This window comes from Saimiri boliviensis, chromosome X (genome assembly GCF_048565385.1).
Source record: "Saimiri boliviensis isolate mSaiBol1 chromosome X, mSaiBol1.pri, whole genome shotgun sequence".
Taxonomy (NCBI): domain Eukaryota; kingdom Metazoa; phylum Chordata; class Mammalia; order Primates; family Cebidae; genus Saimiri; species Saimiri boliviensis.
In genome coordinates this window covers 66,041,730-66,066,363 of record NC_133470.1, presented here as the reverse complement: position 1 = coordinate 66,066,363, position 24,634 = coordinate 66,041,730, and the positions used below count along the sequence as shown (strand labels likewise).

Below are 24,634 nucleotides of genomic sequence, written 5' to 3'. Positions count from 1 at the left end.
CCTGACAACTTTGAAGAGAGCAGCAGATCCTAACAATGAGGATTCTCCCAGCACAGTGCTCAAGCTCTGCTAGGGGACAGACTGCCTCCTCCAGCGGGTCTCTGACCCCAGTGCCTCCTGACTGGGAGAGACCTCCCAGCAGGGCTAGACAGACATGTCATAGTGGAGAGCTCCAGGTGGCATCAGGTTGGTGCCCCTCTGGGACAAAGCTAATTAATAGCCTACCAACCAAAAAAAGCCCAGGACCAAATGGATTCACAGCCAAATTCTACCAGAGGTACAAACAGGAGCTGGTACCATTCCTTCCGAAACTGTTCCAAACAATAGAAAAAGAAGGACTCCTCCGTAACTCATTTTATGAGGCCAGCATCATCCTGATACCAAAACCTGGCAGAGATACAACAGAAAAATAAAATTTCAGGCCAATATCCCTGGCAAACATCGATGTGAAAATCCTCAGTAAAATACTGGCAGACTGAATCTAGCAACACATTAAAAAGCTTTTCCACCACAATCAAGACAGCTTCATCCCTGTGATGCAAGGCTGGTTCAACATAAACAAATCACTAAACATAATCCATCACGTAAACAGAAACAATGACAAAAACCACATGATTATCTCAATAGATGCAGAAAAGACCTTCAATAAAATTAAACACCTCTTCATGCTAAAAACACTCAATAAACTAGGTATTGATGGAACATATCGCAAAATAATAAGAGCTATTTGTGACAGACCCACAGCCAATATCATATGGAATGGGCAAATGCTGGAAGCATTCCCTTTGAAAACTAGCACAAGATAAGGATGCCCTCTCTCACCACTCCTATTCAGCATAGTATTGGAAGTTCTCGCCAGGGCAGTCAGGCAAGAGAAAGAAATAAAGGGTATTCAAAGAAGAAGAGAGGAAGTCAAATTATCTCTGTTTGCAGATGACACAATCGTATATTTAGAAAATCGCATTGTCTCAGCCTGAAAACTCGTTAGGCTGATAAGCATCTTCAGCAAAGTCTCAGGATACAAAATCAATGTGCAAAAATCACAAGCATTCCTATACATCAGTAATAGAGAGCCAAATCATGAGCAAACTCCCATTCACAATTGCTACAAAGAGAATAAAATGTCTAGGAATACAATCTAAAAGGGATGTGAAGAATTTCCTGAAGGAGAACTACAAACTACTGCTCCAGGAAATAAAAGAGGACACAAACAAATGGAAAAACATTCTATGCTCATGGATAGGAAGATTCAATATTGTGAAAATGGCCATACTGCCCAAAGTAATTTATGGATTCAATGCTATTCCTATCAAGCTATCATTGACTTTCTTCACAGAACTAGGGCACACTACTTTAAATTTCACATAGAACCATAAAAGACCCTGTATAGCCAAGACAATCCTAAGCAAAAAGAACAAAGCTGGAAGCATCACGCTACTTGACTTCAAACTATACTACAAGGCTAAAGGAACCAAAACAGAATGATACTGGTACCAAAACAGATATATATGTATACCAATGGAACAGAACAGAGGCCTCTGAAATAACACCATACATCTACAACCATCTGATCTTCGACAAATGTGAGAAAAACAAGCAATGGGGAAAGGATTCCGTATTCAATAAATGGTGCTGGGAAAACTGGCTAGCCATATGCAGAAAGCAGAAACCAGACCCCTTCCTTATACCTTATGTAAAAATTAACTCAAGATGTATTAAAGTCTTAAATGTAAAACCTAAAACCATATAAAAACCCTGGAAGAAAACCTAGGCAATACCATTCAGGACATAGGCATGGGCAAAGCCGAAACTGACAAATGGGATCTAATTAAACTAAAGAGCTTCTGCACAGCAAAAGAAACTGTCATCAGAGTGAACAGGCAACCCACAGAATGGGAGAAAGTTTTTACAGTCTATCCATCTGACAAAGGTCTAATATTCCCAGTCTTCAAGGAACTTAAACAAATATACAGGAAAAAACAACCCCATCAAAAGTGGTTTAAGGATATGAACAGACATTTCTCAGAAGACTTTTTTTTTTTTTTTTTTTTTGAGACGGAGTTTCGCTCTTGTTACCCAGGCTGGAGTGCAATGGCGCGATCTCGGCTCACCGCAACCTCCGCCTCCTGGGTTCAAGCAATTCTCCTACCTCACCTTCCTCAGTAGCTGGGATTACAGGCACGTGCCATCATGCCCAGCTAATTTTTTGTATTTTTAGTAGAGACGGGGTTTCACCATATTGACCAGGATGCTCTTGATCTCTTGACCTCATTATCCACCCGCCTCGGCCTCCCAAAGTGCTGGGATTACAGGCTTGAGCCACCGTGTCCAGCCGTCTCAGAAGACATTTATGTGGTGAACAAACATGAAAGAAAGCTCATCATCACTGATCATTAGATAAATGCAAATCAAAACAATGAGATACTATCTCATGCCAGGTAGAATAGCGGTCATTAAAAAGTCAGGAAACAATACATGCCGGAGAGGATGTGGAGAAATAGGAACCCTTTTACATTGTTGGTGGGAGTGTAAAGTAGTTCAGCCATTGTGGAAGACAGGTGTGGTGATTTCTTCAAGGATCTAGAACCAGAAATACCATTTGACCCAGCAATCTCATCATTGGGTTTATACCCAAAGGATTATAAGTCATTTTATTATAAAGACACATGCACACATGTGTTTATTGCAGCAGTATTTACTATTTCAAAGACTTGGAACCAACCCAAATGCCCATCAGTGATAGACTAGGTAAAGAAAGTGTGGCACATATACCCCATGGAATACTATGTGGCCATAAAAAAGTATGAGTCTGTGTCCTTTGCGGGGACATGGATGAAGCTGAAAGCCATCATTCTCAGCAAACTAACACAGAAACAGAAAACCAAACACCGCCTGTTATTACTCGTAAGTGGGAGTTGAACAATGAGAACACGTGGGCACAGGGAGGGGAACATCACACATCGGGGCTTGTTTAGGGTTGGGGGCAATGGGAGGGAGAGCATTAGGACAAATACCTAATGTGGGGCTTAAAACCTAGATGATGGGTTGATAAGTGCAGCAAACCACCACGACTCATGTATACCTATGTAACAAACCTCCATGTTCTGCACATGTATTTCAGAACTTAAAAAAAAAAGATACGGAAGTTACTATGCACGTTAATCCTAATTTGTTTGTACGTCCTCCTTTAGGTGTCTGTTATCTAGAACAAGTTTATTACATTATAATGATAAAGTAAACACTGTTTTCAAAGGTGGTCTTACATCTTTGTGTATCTTTTGCCCCTGTCATGATGATTTTATCGCCTGTGTAAAAAATTTAATGCTAGTCAATAGTAGTCTCCCCTATTGACAGGGGATAAGTTCCAAGACCCAATGGATGCCTGAAACTGGATAGTAATGAATTCTATATACACTTATTTTTTTCATAAACACATATTTATGATAAAGTTTAACATAAATTATGCCCAGTGAGAGATTGACAATTACTATAATAAAATAGAACAATTATAACTATTCTGTAATAAAAGTTATGTGAATTTGGTTTTGAAATATTGTACTGTACTCACACTTCTTATGATTCTGGTTGATCAAATGCTTATGTGATGAGATGAAGGTAGATGAATGATGTTAGGCATTGTAATGTAGCATGAAGCTACTATTGACCTTATGGTGTTATATCAGAAGGAGGGTCATTTGCTTGAGGTGGTCCTGAATCATCAAGGCATGATGATGTCTATGGTTGGATGTCAGGAGCAGGCAGTGTCCATGACTAATGGGCAGGCAGTGTATACAGCATGTATACACTAGGCAAAACAATGTCTCGCATCCATGGCTGGTGAGTGCAAGATTTTATCACACTACTCAGAATGGCACACAATTTAAAACTTACAAATCGTTTATTTCTGAAATTTTCTGTTTAATATTTTGGACTGCAGTTGACCACATGTAACTGAATTCATGGAAAGCGAAACCACCATGGATAAAGTGGGATTACGGTATTATTTCAGACTTTAATTAGCATTTGTCAAAACTCCATCTAGCTAGTACTTGCACTGTAGAATTTATCTGATTTCGTCGGCCAGGCGCGGTGGCTCAAGCCTGTAATCCCAGCATTTTGGGAGGCCGAGGCGGGTGGATCACGAGGTCAAGAGATCGAGACCATCCTGGTAAACATGGTGAAACCCCGTCTCTACTAAAAATACAAAAAAATTAGCTGGGCATGGTGGCACGTGTCTGTATTCTCAGTTACTCAGGAGGCTGAGTCAGGAGAATTGCCTGAACCCAGGAGGCATAGGTTGCGGTGAGCCGAGATCGCGCCATTGCACTCCAGCCTGGGTAACAAAAGCGAAACTCCGTCTCAAAAAAAAAAAAAAAAAAAAAAAAATTTCTGATTTCATTTTTATTCATTAGGGAAATAAGTTTTATTTTTATCTGGAGTGATTTTTTTCTTAGGGCTTCCTCAAAATTGAGTAGTGGTTACTGAGTATATACCGAAAGGAAAAGAAATCATTAGTCAAAAAGATAACTGCATTTGTATGTTGATTGTATCACTGTTCACGAGATCAAAGATATGGAATCAACCTAAGTGTCCATCAGTGGAAGATTGGATAAAGAAAATTGGGTGGGTGTGTTTGTGTGTTATCTATACACATTATGAAATAATACTATTAAGCCACAAAAAATAAAAAAAAGAAAATGAAATCATGTCTTTTGTAGCGACATGGATGGGACTGGAGGCCATTATTCTAACTGAAGTAACTCAGAAAGTCAAATACCATGTTCTCACTTATAAGTGGGAGTTTAGCAAGGGTACACATAAACATATGGAGTGGAATAATAGACGTTGGAGACTCCAGAAGGTTAGAGGGTGGCAGGGGCTGAGGTTTGAAAAATTACCTATTGAGTACATTGTTCAGCATTTGGCTGATGGGGACACTAAAAGCCCACTTTACCACTATGCAATATATGTGTGTATGAAATCTGCATTTGTAGCCCCTAAATGTATATAAATAAAAGTTTTTTTAAAAAACACTTAGTAAATAGCCTGACATAGGGAATAATTGAAACCATTTCGTATCTCAGTTTAAAACCTTTAGACTGGGTGCTGTGGCTCATGTCTGTAATCTAGCACTTTGGGAGGCTGAGATGGGTGGATCACCTGAGGTCAGGAGTTCAAGACCAGCCTGGCCAACATGGCAAAGCCCTGTCTCTACTAAAAATATGAAAATTAGCCGGGCATGGTGGTGCACACCTGTAATCCCAGCTACTCAGGAGGCTGAGGCAGGAAAATCGCTTGAACCCGGGTGGCAGAGGTTGCAGTGAGCCGAGATCATACCACTGCACTCTAGTCTGGGTGACAGAGCATGACTCCGTCTCAAACAAAAACCAAAAAACACAGCATTTAGTTCTGTTTCAATGTTATCTTCTTTTTATTTAATTGTTTTTGTAATGAGAAATAATATTTATGTGGTTTGAACACCAAAAAGTGTAAAATATATTTTTAAAGATATAAAGTATAAAAGTAAGAAATTTCCCTCACTTCCCTGTTCTCTGTTCCCACCGCTGCCAGCAGTGTATCACCCCCCAGCCCAATCACTGCTACTGGTGCCTAACCAGTTCTTTGTGTATTTAGAAGCAGTTAACCACAGATCCTTAATCATTCCCCTTTATGCTATAAAAGGTGGCATGTTATATACACTTGCCTCCACCTTGCTTTTTCTGCTTAATGTATCTTGAAGAGCTTTCCATGTATCAGTACATGGAACACTTATATTGTTTTATTTTACATTTATATAAAATAAATGCATGGATCAGGAAAAAAATTGAATAGTGGGCCCAAAGTTAAATGATTAATGGCTTGTAGATGGGCTTAGTTAAAGCACTGGGATATTTAGCTACAGGTATAGGAATATATGATTATTTTCTGTAAGGAAACCTAAATTTTGTTCTTCTCCCCTTCTTTATCAAAGGTGAAATTAGACTCTTATTTAAACCAGGATTAAGTATTCTTTGCATAATAATATATATGCATATTGAGTTATGGAACACATTCTAGAATAAAATAGCTCTGTTATAATGGACGAAATAAAATCAATTACCTTTCTGTTTTATCTGAGGGCAGTTTGTCTTTTAACCTATTAAATCTAAGTTCATTCCTTTTGAGCCAAAATATACTTCATCTTGATAAAAACCTTCTCAAGGTGTTTTTTTTTTTTTAAAGAGTATAGTGTGCTTTTATTAGAATACAAATTGTGTTAAAGTATATAGAAATTACTAAATTTAGATAGACTTTCCTTGGTGGCAAAAGAAACCTAAGTTTTTCAAATATTTACTGCATCTTTCCCACACACAACTGATCTTTATTTTCTCTGCTTCTGTATGAAACCATTACACCTTTGTCTTTTAACACAGGAAATATTTGTGGTTCAGTGTTTGCTTTGCCAAGGTATTCTTCAGGGAAGTTTGACTCTGTAGCAAACTTTGTTTTCTTAAAACGGAGGTTAGCCGGTGTTGGAAATAAGGTAAGAGTTTTAACACTTAAAGCAAACTATATAAAAATTAGATGCACTCAGGATTTAGAAAGCATTAGGAAATTCATAGAGAGATGGATCCCTCTTTTCTACCCTACATTACTCCTGGGCTACTTAATGGCTTTTCTTCACTATTAAATTGTGAGCTCCTTGAGGTCAGGTTTTATCTATTTTTTATTTCAATACTAAGTACCAAGAATATATTCAGCATTTGATGTAAATACTGTAAAATGAATAAGTGAATCTTAACTTTTCTTGAATAGAAGTTAAATTTGATTTGGGGTGAACCCCCCCAACCTTTTTTTTTTGAGACAGAGTCTCACTCTATAGCCCAGGCTGGAGTACAGTGGCATGATCTCAGCTCACTGCAACCCCCATCTCCTGGGTTCAAGCAATCTTTGTGCCTCAGGTTCCCAAGTAGCTGGGATTACAGGTGTGTGCCACCATGCTCAGCTATTTTTTGTATTTTTAGTAGAGATGGGGTTTCATCATGTTGTCCAGGCTGGTCCTGACCTCAGGTGATCTGCCCGTCTTGGCCTCCCAAAGTGCTGGGATTACAGGCATGAGCTGCCACGCCTGGCCAATTTTGGGTTAAAACCCTTTATTCCAGTTCAAGAAGAGTTTAAACGGAAGTTTTCCAGGCAAGACATACTTGTGAAGTTGACCTGAATTGCCTTTAAATTTTAATGCTACACAGATGCTTTAAAAGGATTATTCCAAAAATCATGTACAATTAGAAAGTTGTATCTCTTAATTCTGTTTGCTTATATTATTAATTCCCGATTATGACTGTTCTTTCCACCAAGGCATTAGCCTGTTGGAAGAAACAGACCTATACAACATTTGTTGATGTTAAAGTCAGACCAGAAATTTAGAAAATAAGGATATTGACCATTTTGATAAGAAAACCATTTAATAGTTGAATATAGGAATTTGCATTCCAAGAGTTGGTACTGATTTAGATTCTCCAGGAATAGAACCATCATCTGAAAATAAGTAAGTTTAACCAGAGGGACAAGGAGTGATACATAGTTTTAGGTGGTAAGACTTGTCATATTGTTAGGTTGCATGTATATAGGACAAGATGCTCAAATATAATAAGTATATACAGATTAGGACCTCTAGTTGTCTTTTTTTTTTTTTTTTTTTTTAAATGAAAAGGGGCTTTTATGTTTCATTTCTAAAGATTCTCAAAGGAATTTGTTTTGTTGATGATCTTTTTTTATTTATATAAATTTATGGGGTTACCTGTGTACTTTTTTTAAACATGCGTAGGTTACAGAGCCATCAAATCAAGCCTTGAGTGTCTATCACCCAAATAACATCCATGGTATTCATTAAGTAATTTCTCATGATCTCCCCACCTCCTACTCTCTCATCTTTCCAATTCTGTTATCTATCAATCCATTTTCTACATCCATGTGTACACATTTTTCAATATCCACATGTGAGTGAGAACATGTGATATTCCCACCAACAGTGTATGAGTGTTCTCTGCAATCTCACCAACTTGTGTTTTTTTTTTTTTGGTCTTTTTAATAGTAGTAATTCTAACTGGGGCTGGATGATACCTCATTGTGGGCATTTTTAAAATAAAAAAAAATTTTTGTGAGTACATAGATTATTTGTGGGGTACATGAGATAATATTGATACAGGCATACAGTGTTCAATAACCATACCAGAGTAGTATCTATTACCTCAATCATTTATCCTTTCTTGCTGTTACAATCTAGTTATACTCTAATAGTTATATTAAAATGCACAATGAATTATTATTGACTGTAGTCACCCCATTGTGCTATCAAATGCTAGGTCTTAATCATTCTATCTGTACTCTTAATACATATTGGCCATCACCACTTCCCCTGGCCCCCACTACCTTTCCCAGCCTCTCATAACCATCATTCTACTACTCTCTATCTCCGTGAATTCAATTGTTTTGAGTTTTAGATACTACAAATAATTGAGAACATGTAAAGTTTGTTTTTCTGTGCCTAGATTATTTCGCTTAACATAATGACTTACAGTTCTATCCATGTTGTTGCAATGGCAAGATCTCATACTTTGTTTTAGGGTTGAATAGGACTCCATTTTGTGTGTGTGTGTGTGTGTGTGTGTGTGTATACATATATATCAGATTTTCTTTATTCATTCGTCTCTTGATGGACACTGAGGTTACCTCCAAATCTTGGTTATTGTGAATAGTGCTGCAATAATCATGAGAGTGCAGATAACTATTTGATATACTGATTTCCTTTCTTTAGGGTACCTATTTAGCAGTGGAATAGCTGGATTATATGGTAGCTCTCTATTTAGTTTTTTTCTCTTTTGAGACAGTGTCTCACTCTTGTCACCCAGGCTGAAGTGCAGTGGCAAGATCTTGGTTCACTGCAACCTCTGCCTCCTGGGTTCAAGCCGTTCTCTTGCCTCAGACTCTTGAGTAGCTGGGATTACAGGCACCCACCACCACGCCCGGCTAACCTAGCTAGTTTTTAATTATTTGTAGAGACAGGGTTTCATCATGTTGTCCAGGCTGGTCTCGAACTCCTCAACTCAAGTGATCCTGCTGCCTTGGCGTCTCAAAGTTCTGGGATTGCAGGTACAAGGAACCGTGCCTGATCAGAATTTTTTTTTAAGGGTTTCTCCTTTGTAAATTTTTTATTCATATCTTGAATTGATTTTCTGAGTTTCTTGTATTGGTTTTCAGATTTTTCTTGCATCTCATTGATCCTTAAAATTAATATTTTGAATATTTTATCTGGGATTTTGTGGATTTCATTTTGGTTAAGATCTGTTGCTGCAGGATCATTGTGTTCTTTTGACAGTGTCATATTACCTTGCTTTCTGATGTTTTCTGTCTTTTCATTGATTTTTGTGCATGTGTTGTAACAGTCACTTCTTACCTTTGAATTCACTTTCATAGTGAGGGGAGATTTTTTCCTGAAGTTGTGACTGTAATGTTAGTTGGGCAGGACCCTTTGGCTTTGCTTCTGGGTATGTGCTGTAGTGAAGTCTCTGTATGATTTCTTTTGAGACAGCTCTGTTGCCCAGGCTGGGGTGCAGTGTCACATTCATAGCTTGCTGCAGCCTCAAAGTCCTGGGAATAAGTGATCTTTCTACCTCAGCCTCCTGAGGTCTACAGGCATGTGCCACCATGCCTGGCTAATTTTCAAATTTCTTGTGGAGATGGGGGTTTCATTATATTGTCCAAGCTGGTCTTGAACTCCTGGTCTTAAGCAATCCTCTCTCCTTGGCCTCCCAAAATGTTAGGATTACAGGCATGAGCTACCATGCCCAGTCTCTGTTTGATTTCTTTGGCTATAAATAGCACTAATGATATCTGTGGTTTCCTTGATGTCTTAGCCTGGGTTTACTGGTGGAGGCTGAGGTTGTGCTGGGGATTGGATGGAATACCTAACCGGCCTGTCTTTAGGTTTCAGTGATAGTGATGGTGGGCTAAGCATGTCTGTCCATGTGCCCTGGGACAGCATGTGCTGGTACCTGTGTTGGCAGTTCCAGGCAGGTTGATTCTTGGGCTTCTGAGTGACTTTCTCTGATGCCTGTTGTAGTAATGGTATATCAAGTGGATGAGCTGGCTCTCCAGCTCCTGGGCAATTGGCGTGGCATAGTTTATGGTAGTAGTAGTTTTGTTGAGATACTCTTCTGGGTCCTGAGCACTATATGTTTGTGTTAGCAGTGGTTGCAATGGGATCCAGGCCAGTAAGGTGGTATTTGCAGGTATGAGGCAGCTGAGGTGGTAGTCGTAGGGTGTTATCCCTGACCTCTGTCCCCTGGGAGAAGTACTCCGGTGTTTCAGAGTGTTTCAGGTAGTGGATTTGGTTGTGGAACTGTGTGGTTCCTGCACTGTTTGTTGGGGGCCAGGGCAAAGCCTGGTAGTGCTGGACTGGGAAAGCTTGCACTCAGGCCCCCACGGTGGTGTTATGCCATGATAGGCAGGGTGGAATGTCAGACAGCTGACAAAATGCTTGGGTGAGGAATGAGTGCCACTGTGGTTAAGATCCTGCCATGGCGAAGTTGGGCCTGGTCCCAGGAGTGACTTGTGTTCCTTTCATGCCCCAGTCCAGGTGGAACTCCTTTCCCTTGTCCTTGCTGTTCATTCAGACCTCTGCAGTTCTCGCCTGGTCCCTAAATCATCCCCAGGTTGGTTGTATCAGCCCCATCCAGCTCAATACTTAAGCCTCCAGGGCAATTTATTGTGCTCAAATCCTGGGGGTGGCGCTTGCTTCTAGCACTGGTGGTGGCTGCATCCCACACCAGGCAAGAGTCACCCTGTCCCTGCCCTGCCTCCCCAACCCCTGCTCACACCCTGGCTCTACAAACAGCAGCTCAAGTTTCCCTAATGGCTAGGATTGGCCCTGCTGCTTCCCTGTACTGCTCACAGTTAAGAGCTGAGATCCTGCATCCTGTCTTGTTATAACTGCTTAGGTTTTTTTTTTTTTTTTTTTTTTTTTTTTTTTTTTTTTTGAGACGGAGTTTTGCTCTTGTTACCCAGGCTGGAGTGCAATGGCGCGATCTCGGCTCACCGCAACCTCCGCCTCCTGGGTTCAGGCAATTCTCCTGCCCCAGCCTCCTGAGTAGCTGGGATTACAGGCACGTGCCACCATGCCCAGCTAATTTTTTCTATTTTTAGTAGAGATGGGGTTTCACCATGTTGACCAGGATGGTCTCGATCTCTCGACCTTGTGATCCACCCGCCTCGGCCTCCCAAAGTGCTGGGATTACAGGCTTGAGCCACCGCGCCCGGCCCTATAACTGCTTAGGTTTAAAAAATGGCATGGGAAACAGAAATGCTCCCTCCCTGAAACAGTTCCTTCTCACAGTCTTCCAGTCATTCTCTAAATTAGATTTAGGGCTTGAGAGGGTCAGGGTGCTCTACTGAGGACTGGACTGTACTAATCCCTATGTGGAAATGGACCACAGAAAAATACTCTCTCCCATGTTGGGGAATCACTCCTGGTTCCCTGCATGTCCCAGCCACACAGGCTGTTTTCCTTTTGCTTCCTAGATTTTGGTTTTTGCTGTTGCTTTTCTGTTGAACTCCTGTGTTCCTCTGGGATAACATGTTCTAAGTGTCATTGCCTACACAGCTTTAGCTCTTGTTAAATGGATGAGGTATGCTTGAAATTCTTTCAGTCATCCATCTTTTCCTGATCTTGTCTCCTCTGCCCCATTCCCCAGGTTCCTCCAGGGTCTCACAGTTTTCCTGTATGTGTAGGAAAGGTAGTTTTCTTTCTGTCCAATACTGCTTCTCCTCTGTCCACCCAGATGAGGTTTCTTCTAGTATTGCTACCGATAGTGGTTCTGTGGAACATTTTATAACAGAGAAAATCAGGGCTTGAGGGAGCTCCATAAAGGTTCGAAAAGGTTAGAACACCAGGTTAGAAAACCTTAACTACTCTACTTGTCTTGATTCAGGAGAATTAGAGTTGATGTTGGATGGGTTTGTTGGTTTATTTTCCACTTACCTATGAGAATGAAGAACTTACTGCCTTTCTTCTTAGTTGGTCTAATGTTTATCATTTTAATTATTTTTAAGTGTACAATTCAGTGGCATTAAATATATTTATAATGTATCTGGATCATTACTACCTATGCCCAAAACTTTTTCATCATCCCCAACAAAACTCTATATGCAAAAAATAAAACCCTCTATATGTACATGGAACAATGAAGTTGGATCCCTATCTCACAGCATGTAAAACAGTTAAATGCATCAAAGATTGTAAAGTTAACAGCTAAAATTATAAAACTCTCAGGAGAAAACATTGGGGCTAATTTTCATGACCTTGGATTTGGCAGTAATTTCATAAATACAATGTAGAAAGCACAGGCAAAAAAAGATTAAGTAAGTTGGACTTAATTAAAAATTAAATTTTGTACACCAGAGGTCACTATTGGCTGGGTGTGGTTGCTCACACCTGTAATCCCAGCACTTTGAGAGGCTGAGGTGGGTGGATCACTTGAGGTCAGGAGTTCGAGACCAGCCTGGCCAACATGGTGAAACTCTGTCTCTACTAAAAATACAAAAATCAGATGGTTGTGTTGGTATTTGCCTGTAGTCCCAGCTACTTAGGAGGCTGAGACAGGAGAATCATCACTTGAGCCTGGGAGGCAGAGGTTGTAATGAGCTGAGATTTCGCCACTGCACTCCAACCTGGGCGAAAGAGTGAGACTCCATCTCAACCTCCCAGCACTCGCACCTGCCCCACCTGTCAAAACAAAGGTCACTGTCAGAGTGAAAAGACAACTCAGAATGGGAGAAAATATTTGCCAATCATATGACCGTGAGGGTTTAATATTCAGAATGTGTAAAGAACTTTTACTGAGCAGCAAAAAGAAAACCTAGTGAAGAAATGAACAAAGGCCTTCAATAGCCATGACTTTACTTTTTTTAAATTTAAATTTTAATTTTTTGAGACAAAATCTTACTCTGTTGCTCAGGCTGGAGTGCAGTGGTGTGTTTGTGGCTCACTGCTTGATCTCCCAGGCTCAAGTGATCCTTCCACCTCAGTCTCCTGAGTAGCTAGGATGACAGACTCTCACTACCACAGGTAAGAGAGAGAGAGAGCGCATGAGTGCATGAGCGTGTGTTCGTGTGTGTGTGTGTGTGTGTGTGTGTGTGTGTGTGTGTAGAGGTGGGGTCTCACTATCTTGCTTAAGCTGGTCTTGACCTCCCGGGCTCAAGTGATCCTTCCACTTTTATTTATTTATTTTTTTTTGAGACGGAGTTTCGCTCTTGTTACCCAGGCTGGAGTGCAATGGCACCATCTCGGCTCACCGCAACCTCCGCCTCCTGGGTTCAGGCAATTCTCCTGCCTCAGCCTCCTGAGTAGCTGGGATTACAGGCACGTGCCACCATGCCCAGCTAATTTTTTTGTATTTTTAGTAGAGACGGGGTTTCACCATGTTGACCAGGATGGTCTTGATCTCTCGACCTCGTGATCCACCCGCCTCGGCCTCCCAAAGTGCTGGGATTACAGGCTTGAGCCACCGCGCCCGGCCTTCCACTTTTATTTTTATTTTTAGTAGAGACAAGATCTCGCTAATGTTGCCCAAGTTGGTTTAGAACTCCTGAGCTCAAGCAGTCCTACGTGCCTTGGCCTCCTGAAGGACTGGGGATTATAGGCCTGATTCACTGTACCTGGCCTAGTTTCTTTGTTTTAACTTTTTTCTCCCCATTTGTCTTTTGAGTTTCCCTAAAAATTCCTTTTTTTTTTTTGAGGCAGAGTTTCGCTCTTGTTACCCAGGCTGGAGTGCAATGGCGCGATCTCGGCTCACCGCAACCTCCGCCTCCGGGGTTCAGGCAATTCTCCTGCCTCAGCCTCCTGAGTAGCTGGGATTACAGGCACGCGCCACCACGCTCGGCTAATTTTTTGTATTTTTAGTAGAGACGGGGTTTCACCAAAAATTCCTTCTTAAACAGAGTCTGTCTTGCTGCTTTCTCAGTTGTCATTCACTGTTACTATACTAGAACCCTATTGATGTAGTGTTAAGAAATTAGGGAGGGGAAGTGTTTTGTAATCACATGATTAAAGCTCTCACTCTTTTTTAGTGGTCCTGGGTTCCTGAACTCTGACTGTCAGAAATGTTTCTCAGCCCTTGCCTTCTCATTTGGATGAGATAAGAAGGCTATAAAAGCCTTGGGGCTTTTCTAATTGTACTTCCTCTAGGTAGATAATGATAGATTTCAACAGTGTTTCTTTCCCCTCCTCCTGCTCAAGGCACAAGGAGATTTTTCTCAAATATTTGCAGTGAAAATATACTAAAACCCTTGTAGGATTCCTGGAGGTAAAACCTAGGAAAGTGTAGGGACCCCTCTAAGACTGGAATATCAGGATTTTTTTTTAACTCTCCAACTAATCTATATTTGGCCTCTAGAAGTTGTTCATCAGTTTCTACTTGAGTGTTCCTGTTTTAGGAAAGCTGTTATTTTCTTTATCTGCCTGTCTTTCTAGTTTCTTTTGGTGATGGTTTGCCTTGTGACCTCAGTTTTTGGATTGATCTAAAATAAATGACTGATTTTCTTTTTTTTTTTTTTCTTTTTTATTTTATTTTATTTTATTTTATTTTATTGCATTTTAGGTTTCGGGGTACATGTGATGAACATGCAAGATTGTTGCATAGGTACACACATGGCAGTGTGGTTTGCTGCCTTCCGTCCCCTCACCTGTATCTGTCATTTCTCCCCATGCTATCTCTTCCCACTTCCCCACCCCCCGCCCCTCCCCCATTTCCCCCCAACGGACCCCAGTGTGTAGTGCTCCCCTCCCTGTGTCCTTGTGTTCTCATTGTTCAGCACCCGCCTATGAGTGAGAATATACGGTGTTTGATTTTCTGCTCTTGTGTCAGTTTGCTGAGAATGATGGTTTCCAGGTTCATCCATGTCCCTACAAAGGACGTGAACTCATCCTTTTTGATGGCTGCGTAATATTCCATGGTGTATATGTACCACATTTTCCCTATCCAGTCTATCATCGTTGGGCATTTGGGTTGGTTCCAGGTCTTTGCTATTGTAAACAGTGCTGCAATGAACATTCGTGTGCATGTGTCCTTGTAGTAGAATGATTTATAATCCTTTGGGTATATACCCAGTAATGGGATTGCTGAAATGACTGATTTTCAGTGTTTTTTCTTGTCAGTATAGAAGTGAGGACTTCCAAGATCCTTGCATATTATAGCTGACTGGTGAGTTTTGTTAGTTTTTTCTTTTTCTTTTTTTGGAGGGGGATAGAGTTACGCTCTTGTTGCCCAGGCTGGAGTGCAGTGGTGCGATCTTGGTTCACTGCAGCCTCTGCCTCCTGGCTTCAGGCAGTTCTCCTGCCTCAGCCTCCCAAGTAGCTGAGATTACAGGTGCCTGCCACCTTGTCTGGCTAATTCTTTGTATTTTTAGTAGAGATGGGGTTTCATCATGTTGGCCAGGCTGATCTCGTGCTGGGATTATAGGCGTGAGCCATTGTGTCCAGCCTGTTTTTTCTTACTTTAAGTAAAAATAACCCCACGTAAACCGTCATGGGTATCGGTGGCTTTATTTTTGTTGTTCTCCTCTGTTTGAAATGCTTGTGGAATACCTCCCAGGTCTTAGTCTTTGTGAGGATCAGTCTCTGCTTTCAATTGGATGTTTTAGGAATTGGTTTTAAAATGATTTGTTTCTTATTATTAGCACCTTATATTTAGTTGCTGCTGTGCTTATTTGGATAGTGTGGTAAGCACAGGGGCTTAGGCATGAGGAATATAACTAGAGATCTCATAATTTTATGTGTTTAAAAAGTTTTATTTAAAAACACTTTGAAATAATTGCAAATGAGTGGATAAAGAAACATATATATATATATATGTCATATATATGTAATTTATATATGATGGAATACTACTCAGCTGTAAGTAGGAATGAATTAATGGCATTTGCAGTAACCTGGGTGGGATTGGTGACTATTATTCTAAGTGAAGTAATTCAAGGATGGAAAACCAAACATCATATATTCCCACTCATAAGTAGGAGCTAAGCTATAAGGATGCAAAGGCATAAGAATGACACAGTGGCCTTGGGGAATCAGAGGGAACAGTTAGGAAGGGGGAGAGGGATAAAAGACTACAGATTGGGTTCATGTATACTGTCTGGGAGATGGGTGCACCAAAATCTTACAGATTACCACCGAAGAACTTACGTAACCAAATACTACCCATTCCTCAAAAACCTGTGGAAATAAAAAATTAGAAAAAAAAAATAATTGCAAATGTAGATATGACAGTAACAAAGATGGCAAAGAACAAGATGAAAAATTTTTGAAAAAGTATGCTCTATTACCTGAAAGTACTTCTGTGGACATCTTAGCTTATCTTTAGCTGATTTAAATATTGTTAGTTTTAGCCAGGCACATGCTTGTAATACCAGCAGCTTGGGAGGCTGAGATGGGTGGATCACTTGAGGCCAGGAGTTTGAAACCAGCCTGGCCAACATGGTGACTCCCCGTTTCTACTGAAAATATAAAAATTAGCTGGGCGTGTGGGTACACACCTGTAATTCCAGCTGCTTAGGAGGCTGAGGCAGGAGAATCGCTTGAACCTGGAAGGGAGAGGTTGCAGTGAGTCAGCATCGTGCCACTGCACTCCAGCATGGGTGACTGAATGAGACTCCATCTAAAAAAAAGTATTGTTAGTTTTGAGGCTTAATTACTAGGGTAAGTAATTTTCTACTCATTAAATTCTGTTAGTGACTGTACCTTGATTTCCTCGAAAGGATGCAGTAGGCTTTTGATTGGAGATAGACTTCCTGATTTTCCGCTTAGTATTTAGAAGTGCAAATTACTGTTATTTTTTGGAGGCAGGATGTCACTGTATTGCCTGGGCTGGAGTGCAGCGGCTTGATTCTGGCTCACTGTAGCCTTGACTTCCTAGGGTCAAGCGATCTTCCCACCTCAGCCCCTGAGTAGCTAGGACTACAGGCGTGTGCTGCCACACCTGGCTAATTTAAAAAAATTCTGTAGTGATGGCATCTCACTATGTTGTTCTGGCTTGTCTCGAACTCTTGGGCTCAAATCATTCTCCCACCTCAGCCTCCCTAAGTGCTGGGATTACAGGTGTGAGCCACTGTACCCAGCTAGAAGTGTAAGTTATTTAACTCCTTTATTTCATTCAGCAAATAAATATCTTTCTGAGCCTCAGTTTCCTGTAATAAGGTTCTTATAAGTTTCAGATCAGGTCAGCGTGCATTAAATGTACATGTTAGAATTTAGTAAGGTTAGTAAGAAAACCTAAGACATGTGGACCCATTATGCAAAAATTCTAGCATTTACCCTAAGAGATGCTTTTTCAGTGATTGAAATTTGGTGGCATGGAGGAAGCGTATATGGACCTGTGTCACATTTGGGAGTAAAATTAAGGCATGAAATTAGAATAAAAAATAAAAATGGGGGTACATAGCAGGTGTATATATTTATGGGAGTTATGAGATTCTGAGATAGGCGTGATATGTGTACTAATCACATCATGTAAAATTGGTTATTCATCCCCTTAAGCACGTGTCCTTTAAGTTAAAAAACAATTCAGTTTTACCCTTTCAGGTATTTACAAATGTACAATTAAATTAATGTAATACAATAAATAATACATCAATTAGGTTAGATCTCAAACTCCCGACCTCAAATGATTAGTTAATTAGATTAATTAATGTATTATTTACTGTATACACCTGTTGTGCCATCAAATACTAGGTCTTTGTTTTTTTTTTTTTTTTGAGACGGAGTGTTGCTTTGAAGTGCCTAATGTCACGATCTCGGCTCACTGCGACTTCTGCTTCCTTGATTCAAGCAATTCTCCTGCCTCAGCCTCCTGAGTAGCTGGGATTACAGGTGCCCGCCATCAAGCACAGCTAATTTTTGTGTTTTTAGTAGAGACAGGGTTTCACCCTGTTTGCCAGGCTGGTCTTGAATTCCTGACCTCATGATCCACCTGCCTTGGCCTCCCAAAGTACTGGGATTATAGGCGTGAGCCATTGCGCGCAGCCAAATACTAGGTCTTATTCATGCTTTCCAACTATTTTTTTTTTGTACCTATTAAACGTCACAACATCCTGCCCCCCACCACACTACTCTTCTCAGCCTCTGGTTACCATCCTTCTACGCTGTATCTCCATGAATTTAATTGTTTTGATTTTTAGATCCCACAAATAAATGAGAATATGCAATGTTGGTCTTTCCGTGCCTGGCTTATTTCACTTAGCATAATAACTTCTAGTTTCATCCATACTGTTGCAAATGACAGGATCTCATTTTTTAATGGCTGAATAGTACTCCATTTTGTGTCAGTACCACATTTTTAAAATCCATTCATCTGTTGATGGATACTTAGGTTGCTTCAAAACCTTGGCTATTGGGGACAGTGCTGTAATAAACATAGGAATGCAGGTATCCCTTTGATATGCTAATTTGCTTTTTTTCTGGTATATATCTAAGCAGCTGGATTTCTGGATCATACAGTAGCTCAACTTTTAGTTTTTTTAGGCACCTCCAAACTGTTCTGCATAGTGGTTGTCCTAATTCACGTTCCTGCCAACTGTGTACAAGAGTTTCCTTTTCTCTACATCATTGCCAATATTTGTTATTGCTTGTCTTTTGGATATAAGCCATTTTAACTGGGGTGAGATGATATCTCATGGTAGCTTTCATTTGCATTTCTCTGATGATCAGTGATCTTAGAGCACTTTTTCATATGCCTATTTGCAATTTGTGTGTCTTCTTTTGAGGAATGTGTATCCACATTTTTTGGCCATTTTTGATTAGATTATTAGATTTTTATTTTGTAGAGTCGTTTGAGCTCCTTACATATTCTGGTTCCCTTTTTAGATGGGTAGTTTGCAAAATACCTTGTCTCATTCTGTGGGTTTTTTGTTCACTTTGTTGATTGTTTCCTTTGTGGTGCAAAAGCTTTTTAACTTGATGTGATCCAATTTGTCCATTTTTGTTTGGTTACCTGTGCTTGTGGGATATTGTTGTAGAATATTTTGCCCAGACTGATGGCCTGGATAGTTTCCCCAATGTTTTCTTATAGAATATTCATAAATTGAAGTTTTAGGTGTAAGTCTTTAATCCATTTTGATTTTATGTATATGGCAAGACATAGGAGTCTTGTTTCTTTTTCTTTATCTTTTTTTTTTTTTTTTTTGAGGCAGAGTTTCACTCTTGTTGCCCAGACTGAAGTGCAGTGGCATGGTCTCGGCTCACTGCAACCTCCGCCTCCCGGGTTCAAGCAATTCTCCTGCCTCAGCCTTCTGAGTAGCTGGGATTACAGGTGCTCACCACCATGCCCATCTAATTTTTGTAATTTTAGTAGAGACGGGATTCACTATGTTGGCCAGGCTGGTCTTGAACTCCTGAACTCAGGTGATCTGCTTGTCTTGGCCTCCTAAAGTGCTAGGATTACAGGTGTGAGCTACCACGCCCGGTCTGGAGTCTAGTTTCATTCTTCTGTATATGGATATCCAGTTTACCGGGCACAACTTATTTATTTATATTAAATTTATTTTGAGACAGAGTCTCATTCCATCACCCAGGCTGAAGAGCAGTAGCGTGATCTAGGCTCACTGTAACCTCTGTCTCCCTGGTTCAAGCAATTCTTCTGCCTCAGTCTCCTGAGTAGCTGGAATTACAGATGTGTACCACCATGTCCAGCTAATTTTTATATTTTGAGTAGAGACGGGGTTTCATCATGTTGGCCAGGCTGGTCTCGAACTCCTGACCTCAAATGATCCCCCCACTCAGCCTCCCAGAGTGCTGACATTACAGGTGTGAGCCACTTGCATAGCCCAGCACCATTTATTTTTACTTTATTTTTTTGAGAGTCTCACTATGTTGTCCAGGCTGCAGTGCAGTGCAGTGGTACTATCTCAGCTCACTGCAACCTCTGCCTCCTCGGTTTAAGTGATTCTCCTGCCTCCGCCTCCCTAGTACCTGGGATTACAGGTGCCTACCACGATGCCCAGCTAATTTTTGTATTTTTAGTAGAGACAGGGTTTCACCATGTTGGCCATGCTGGGCTCGGACTCCTGACCTCAAATGATCCACCCGCCGCCTCATGCTTCCAACATGCTGGGATTACAGATGTGAGCTACCGTGCCTGGCTCAGCACCATTTATATTTTACTAATTTTTTGAGAGAAAGTCTCACTGTGTTGCCCAGGCTGGAGTGCAGTGGTGCTATCTCAGCTCAGTGCAACCTCTGCCTCCTGGGTTCAAGTGATTCTTCTGCCTCAGCCTTCTGAGTATCTGGGATTACAGGCACCTGCCACCATGGCTGGCTGATTTTTGTACTTTTAGTGTAGATGAAGTTTCACCATGTTGGCCAGGCTAGTCTCAAACTCCTGACCTCAAGTGATCTTCTACCTTGGCTTTCCAAAGTTCTGGGATTACAGGTGTGAGCCACTCTGCCTGGTCCCCAGCATCATTTATCGAGCCTTTCTTTTCCCCAGTGTATGTTCTCGGCACCTTTGTAGAAAATGAGTTCATTGTAGATGTGTAGATTTGTTCTGAGTTCTCTATTCTGTCCATTGGTTTGTGTGTCTCTTTTTATGCCAGAATCATGCTGTTTTAGTTACTATAATTCTGTGGTATAATTTGAAATCTGATAATGTGATTCTTCTAGTTTTGTTCTTTCTGCTTAGTATAGCTTTGGGAATTTTGGAACTTTTGTGTTTCCATGTAAGTTTTAGGATTTTTTTTTTCTGTTTCTGTGAAAATGTCTTTGGTATTTTGATAGGGATTGCATTGAATTTGTAGAGTGCTTTGGGTAGTATGGACATTTTAACAATATTGATTCTTCCATTCCATGAACATGGAATATCTTTCCATTTTTTTGTGTACTCTTCACTTTCAGTCATCAGTGTTTTACAGTTTTTATTATAGAAATCTTTTACTTCTTTGGTTAATTCTTAGGTATTTAATTTTATTTATGGTTATTGTAAATGAGATTACTTTTTAAATTTTCTTTTCAGATTGGTCACTGTTGACATATAGAAATGTTGCTGATTTTTGTATGTTGATATTCTATACTGACAGTTAACTGAATTTATCAGTTCTAATAGTTTTTTTTGTAGAGTCTATAGGTTTTTCTAAATATAAGATCACATCCTTTGCAAATAAGGGTAATTTGACTTTTTCCTTTATTTCTTTCTCTTGTCTGGTTGCTGTAGCTAGGACTTCCAGTAGTTCTGTGTTGAGTAACTGTGCTGGAAGTTGGCATCCTTGTCATGTTGTGGACCTTAAAGGAAAGGCTTTCATTTTTCTCTTCAGTTTGATACTAGCCGTGGGTGTGTTGTATATGGCTTTTATTATGTTGAATTATGTTCCTCCTATACTCATTTTTGGAAGGTTTTTATCATCAAGAAATGTTAAATATTATTAAATACTTTTTAAGCATTTACTAAAATAATACGGTTTTATTCTTCATTCTGTCGATATGATGTATCATACTGATTTGCATGTATTGATCCCCTCTTGCATCTCAGGGATAAACTCCACTTGGTCATGATGAATGATCTTTTTAATGTATTGTTTAATCTGGTCTGCTAGTATTTTGTTGAGGATGTTTGCACCAGTATTCATCATAGATATTGGCCTGTCATTTTCTTTTTTTTAATGTGTTTTTATCTGGTTTTGGTAACAGGGTAATACTGGGCTTGCAGAATGCACTTGGAAGTATTGCTTCCTTTTATTTTTTGGAATAGTTTGAATAGGAATAGTATTGATGCAGGAATTCTCTTGGCCCCTTCATCAGACTTGTAACAGGGGAGAATGTTTGCTCAGCCTGCCAAGCTCAACCGCTTGTCTGAGGGTGCATTTGAGTGAGTGAGTGAGTCTGGGACCTGGCCAGCTGGTCTGGTCCCTGACACAGCAGCAAGCTCTGTGCAGGAACCATGGCCAGACCAGGCACAAGCAAGTGAGTGTGAGACCTGGCTGTTCTGGGCACCAGCAGGACCAGGCCCTGTGCACAGCAGCCACATTGACGGGTTTGTCTGTAACCCCGAGGCCCCCGCGGGGGTGTCACAGTGCTCCTTTCGTTCTGCTGTCTGCAGCTGGCTGTGTGTTAACAGCTCAGTTGACCTCTTGCCTTGCCGTGTGGGGTGGCTGCCCTCCAGTGGTGAGGGCAGAGGGCTGATGTGATAGTCTTTTTTGGGTACCCACACTCAGTAGGTCCTGAGCTCTTGTCTGGTGGCCAAGAAGAATGAGGTTGAGTGGACACTCGAAGGATAGTAAAGACGAAGGGAATGGCTCAGCGGAGAGGGGAGCTGGAGAGGGGACAGGAAGAGCTGATCTCCCAGAAGTCCAGCCATTTCTTCTCTGAAGTCAAGCCATCTCCTTTCCCAAAGTTTGGCTGTCTTTTCTCCAAAATTAAGCTGTCTCTTTCCTCTCTACCACTTGAATCTGGGGTCTTTATAGGCACAGGATGGGGGTGGGGCGGGCTGTAGGTAGTTTTGGATAAGGCAACATTTACTTGGTAAAGAGACATTCAGACAGAACCAATCGGGAGGGAGTGGACAAACAGGAATAGAAGTTTTCACTTTGGGCTGTGGGTTTCAGACTTTTTGGCTTGATGGTAGGAGTTTCCTCAGGGACTACCCCTGTCTTTCTAGAATTTCTCTGCCTCCTGCCTCTATCAGTATTAGATCTTTAAATTTTTGGTAGAATTCAGCAGTGAAGCCATCAGGTCCCAGACTTTTATTTACTGGGAAGATTTTTATTATGGCTTCAATCTCATTACTTGTTATAGGTGTGTTCAGGTTGTAGATTTGTTCATGGTTCAGTCTTGGTAGGTTGTATCTAGGAATTTGTCCATTTCTTCTAGAGTTTCCAATTCATTAGCATATAGTTTCTCATAGTAGCCATGAATGATCCTTTTTATTTCTGTAGTATCCATCATAATGTCTCCATTCTCATCTCTGATGTTATATATTTGGGTCTTTCTTTCCCTTTTTTTTTTTAAAAAAAAAAAAAACTCTGGCCAAAGGTTTTTAAATTTTCTTTTAACTTTCTGATAACCAACATTTTGTTTCATTGATACTTTGTATTATTTTGTTTATTTTAGTTTCATTTGCTTCTACTCTGATCTTTAGTATCTCTTCTAATTTTGGGGTTCGTTTACTCTTGCTTTTCTTGTTCTTTAAGATGCGTTGTTAGGTTATTTGAAGTATTTCTTCTTTATTGATATAGGCACTTATACCTGTAAACTTCCTTTTTGGTAATGCTTTTGCTGTATTCCATAGGTTTTGGTATGTTGTGTTTCAATATCATTTGTTTAAATAAAATTTCCAGTTTTCTTCTTAATTTCTGATTGACTCACTGATCATTCAGGAACATACTGTTTAATTTACATGTGTATGTATACTTTTCAAAATTTCTCATTATTGATTTCTAGTTTTATTCTGTTGGGATCAGAGGAGATACTTGATATTATTTCAGTATTTTTAATATTTTAAGACTTGTGTTGTTACCTAACACATGGTCTGTCTTTGAGAATAATCCATGTGCTGAAGAGAAGAATGTGTATTCTGCAACCCTTCAATGAAATGTTCTGTAAATATCTGTTAGGTTCATTTGGCCTGTAGTGCACATTAAGTTTGATGTTTCTTTGTTGATTTTCTCTGGAAGGTCTGTCCAGTGCTGCAAGCAGGATACTGAAGTCTCCAGGTATTAGCATATTGGGGCCTGTCCCTCCCTTTGCTCTAAATATTTGCTTTATATATGTGAGTGCTCTAGTGTTGAGTGCATTTATATTTAAAATGGTTATATCCTCTTGCTAAATTGACTGCTCTTTCATTATATAGTGACCCTCTTTGGCTTTTTTATAGTTGTTGTCTTGAAATCTATTTTCTCTTACATAAATATAGCTACTTCTGTGCTTTTTTGGTTTCCATTGGCTTTCAAAAAGATTTATCATAATTCTATTTGATAAGGGCATATGTTAGGTTTTCATTACTTTAGTGAGTTGTAAACTTTTAAGTAAAGTAAGTATGAATAGAATCTCTTAGATTAGTGAAAAGTCAAAATTGTTAATTATTGTTTAATTTGAAACTGAAGTTATGGGTATTAACAAATAACTGTATATTTAATAATGTACTTTATTTATTTATTGTTTTTGAGGCAAGGTCTCTCTCTGTTGCCCAGGCTGGAGTGCAGTGATGCAATCTCTGTTCACTGCAGCCTCTGCCTTCCAGGTTCAAGTGATTCTCATGCCTCAGCCTCCTGAGTAGCTGAGACTACACATGCACTAATGCCCATCTAATTTTTTTTGTATTTTTAGTAGAGATGAGGTTTCACCATGTTGGCCAGGTTGGTCTCGAACTCCTGACTGCAAGTAATCTGCCTGCCTGGGCCTCCCAAAGTCCTGCGATTACAGGCTGGAGCCACCATGCCCAGCCGTATAATGTACATTAAACATGATAATTGTGAAACTAGAAACATACCCACATGTGAGTAATTTCTTAAGTGGAATTGAATTACCTTGAAGAATCTTAGAAAAATGATGTTTTTAATTTTCAAATTAGTTTGAGTCATACATATCTTCATTCCTCAAATTTTAAAGAAAAGTTTA

The 24,634-nt window shown here is 40.1% G+C and overlaps 1 protein-coding gene across 13 annotated transcripts in view; it reads left to right on the top strand.

The window, feature by feature from the left end:
• Window positions 1-24,634, top strand: part of ATRX (ATRX chromatin remodeler) — a 312,128-nt gene that overhangs the window by 29,168 nt on the left and 258,326 nt on the right. The window contains exon 1 of one of the 13 annotated variants that reach the window (XM_074391837.1): window positions 13,002-13,105. The exons of the other annotated variants lie outside the window; for them this stretch is intronic. Coding sequence (XP_074247938.1) covers window positions 13,083-13,105 — 23 coding nt within the window. The 5' untranslated portion in view covers window positions 13,002-13,082. Of the gene's footprint in view, window positions 1-13,001; window positions 13,106-24,634 lie in introns of those variants that run through there. 13 annotated transcript variants of the gene reach the window in all.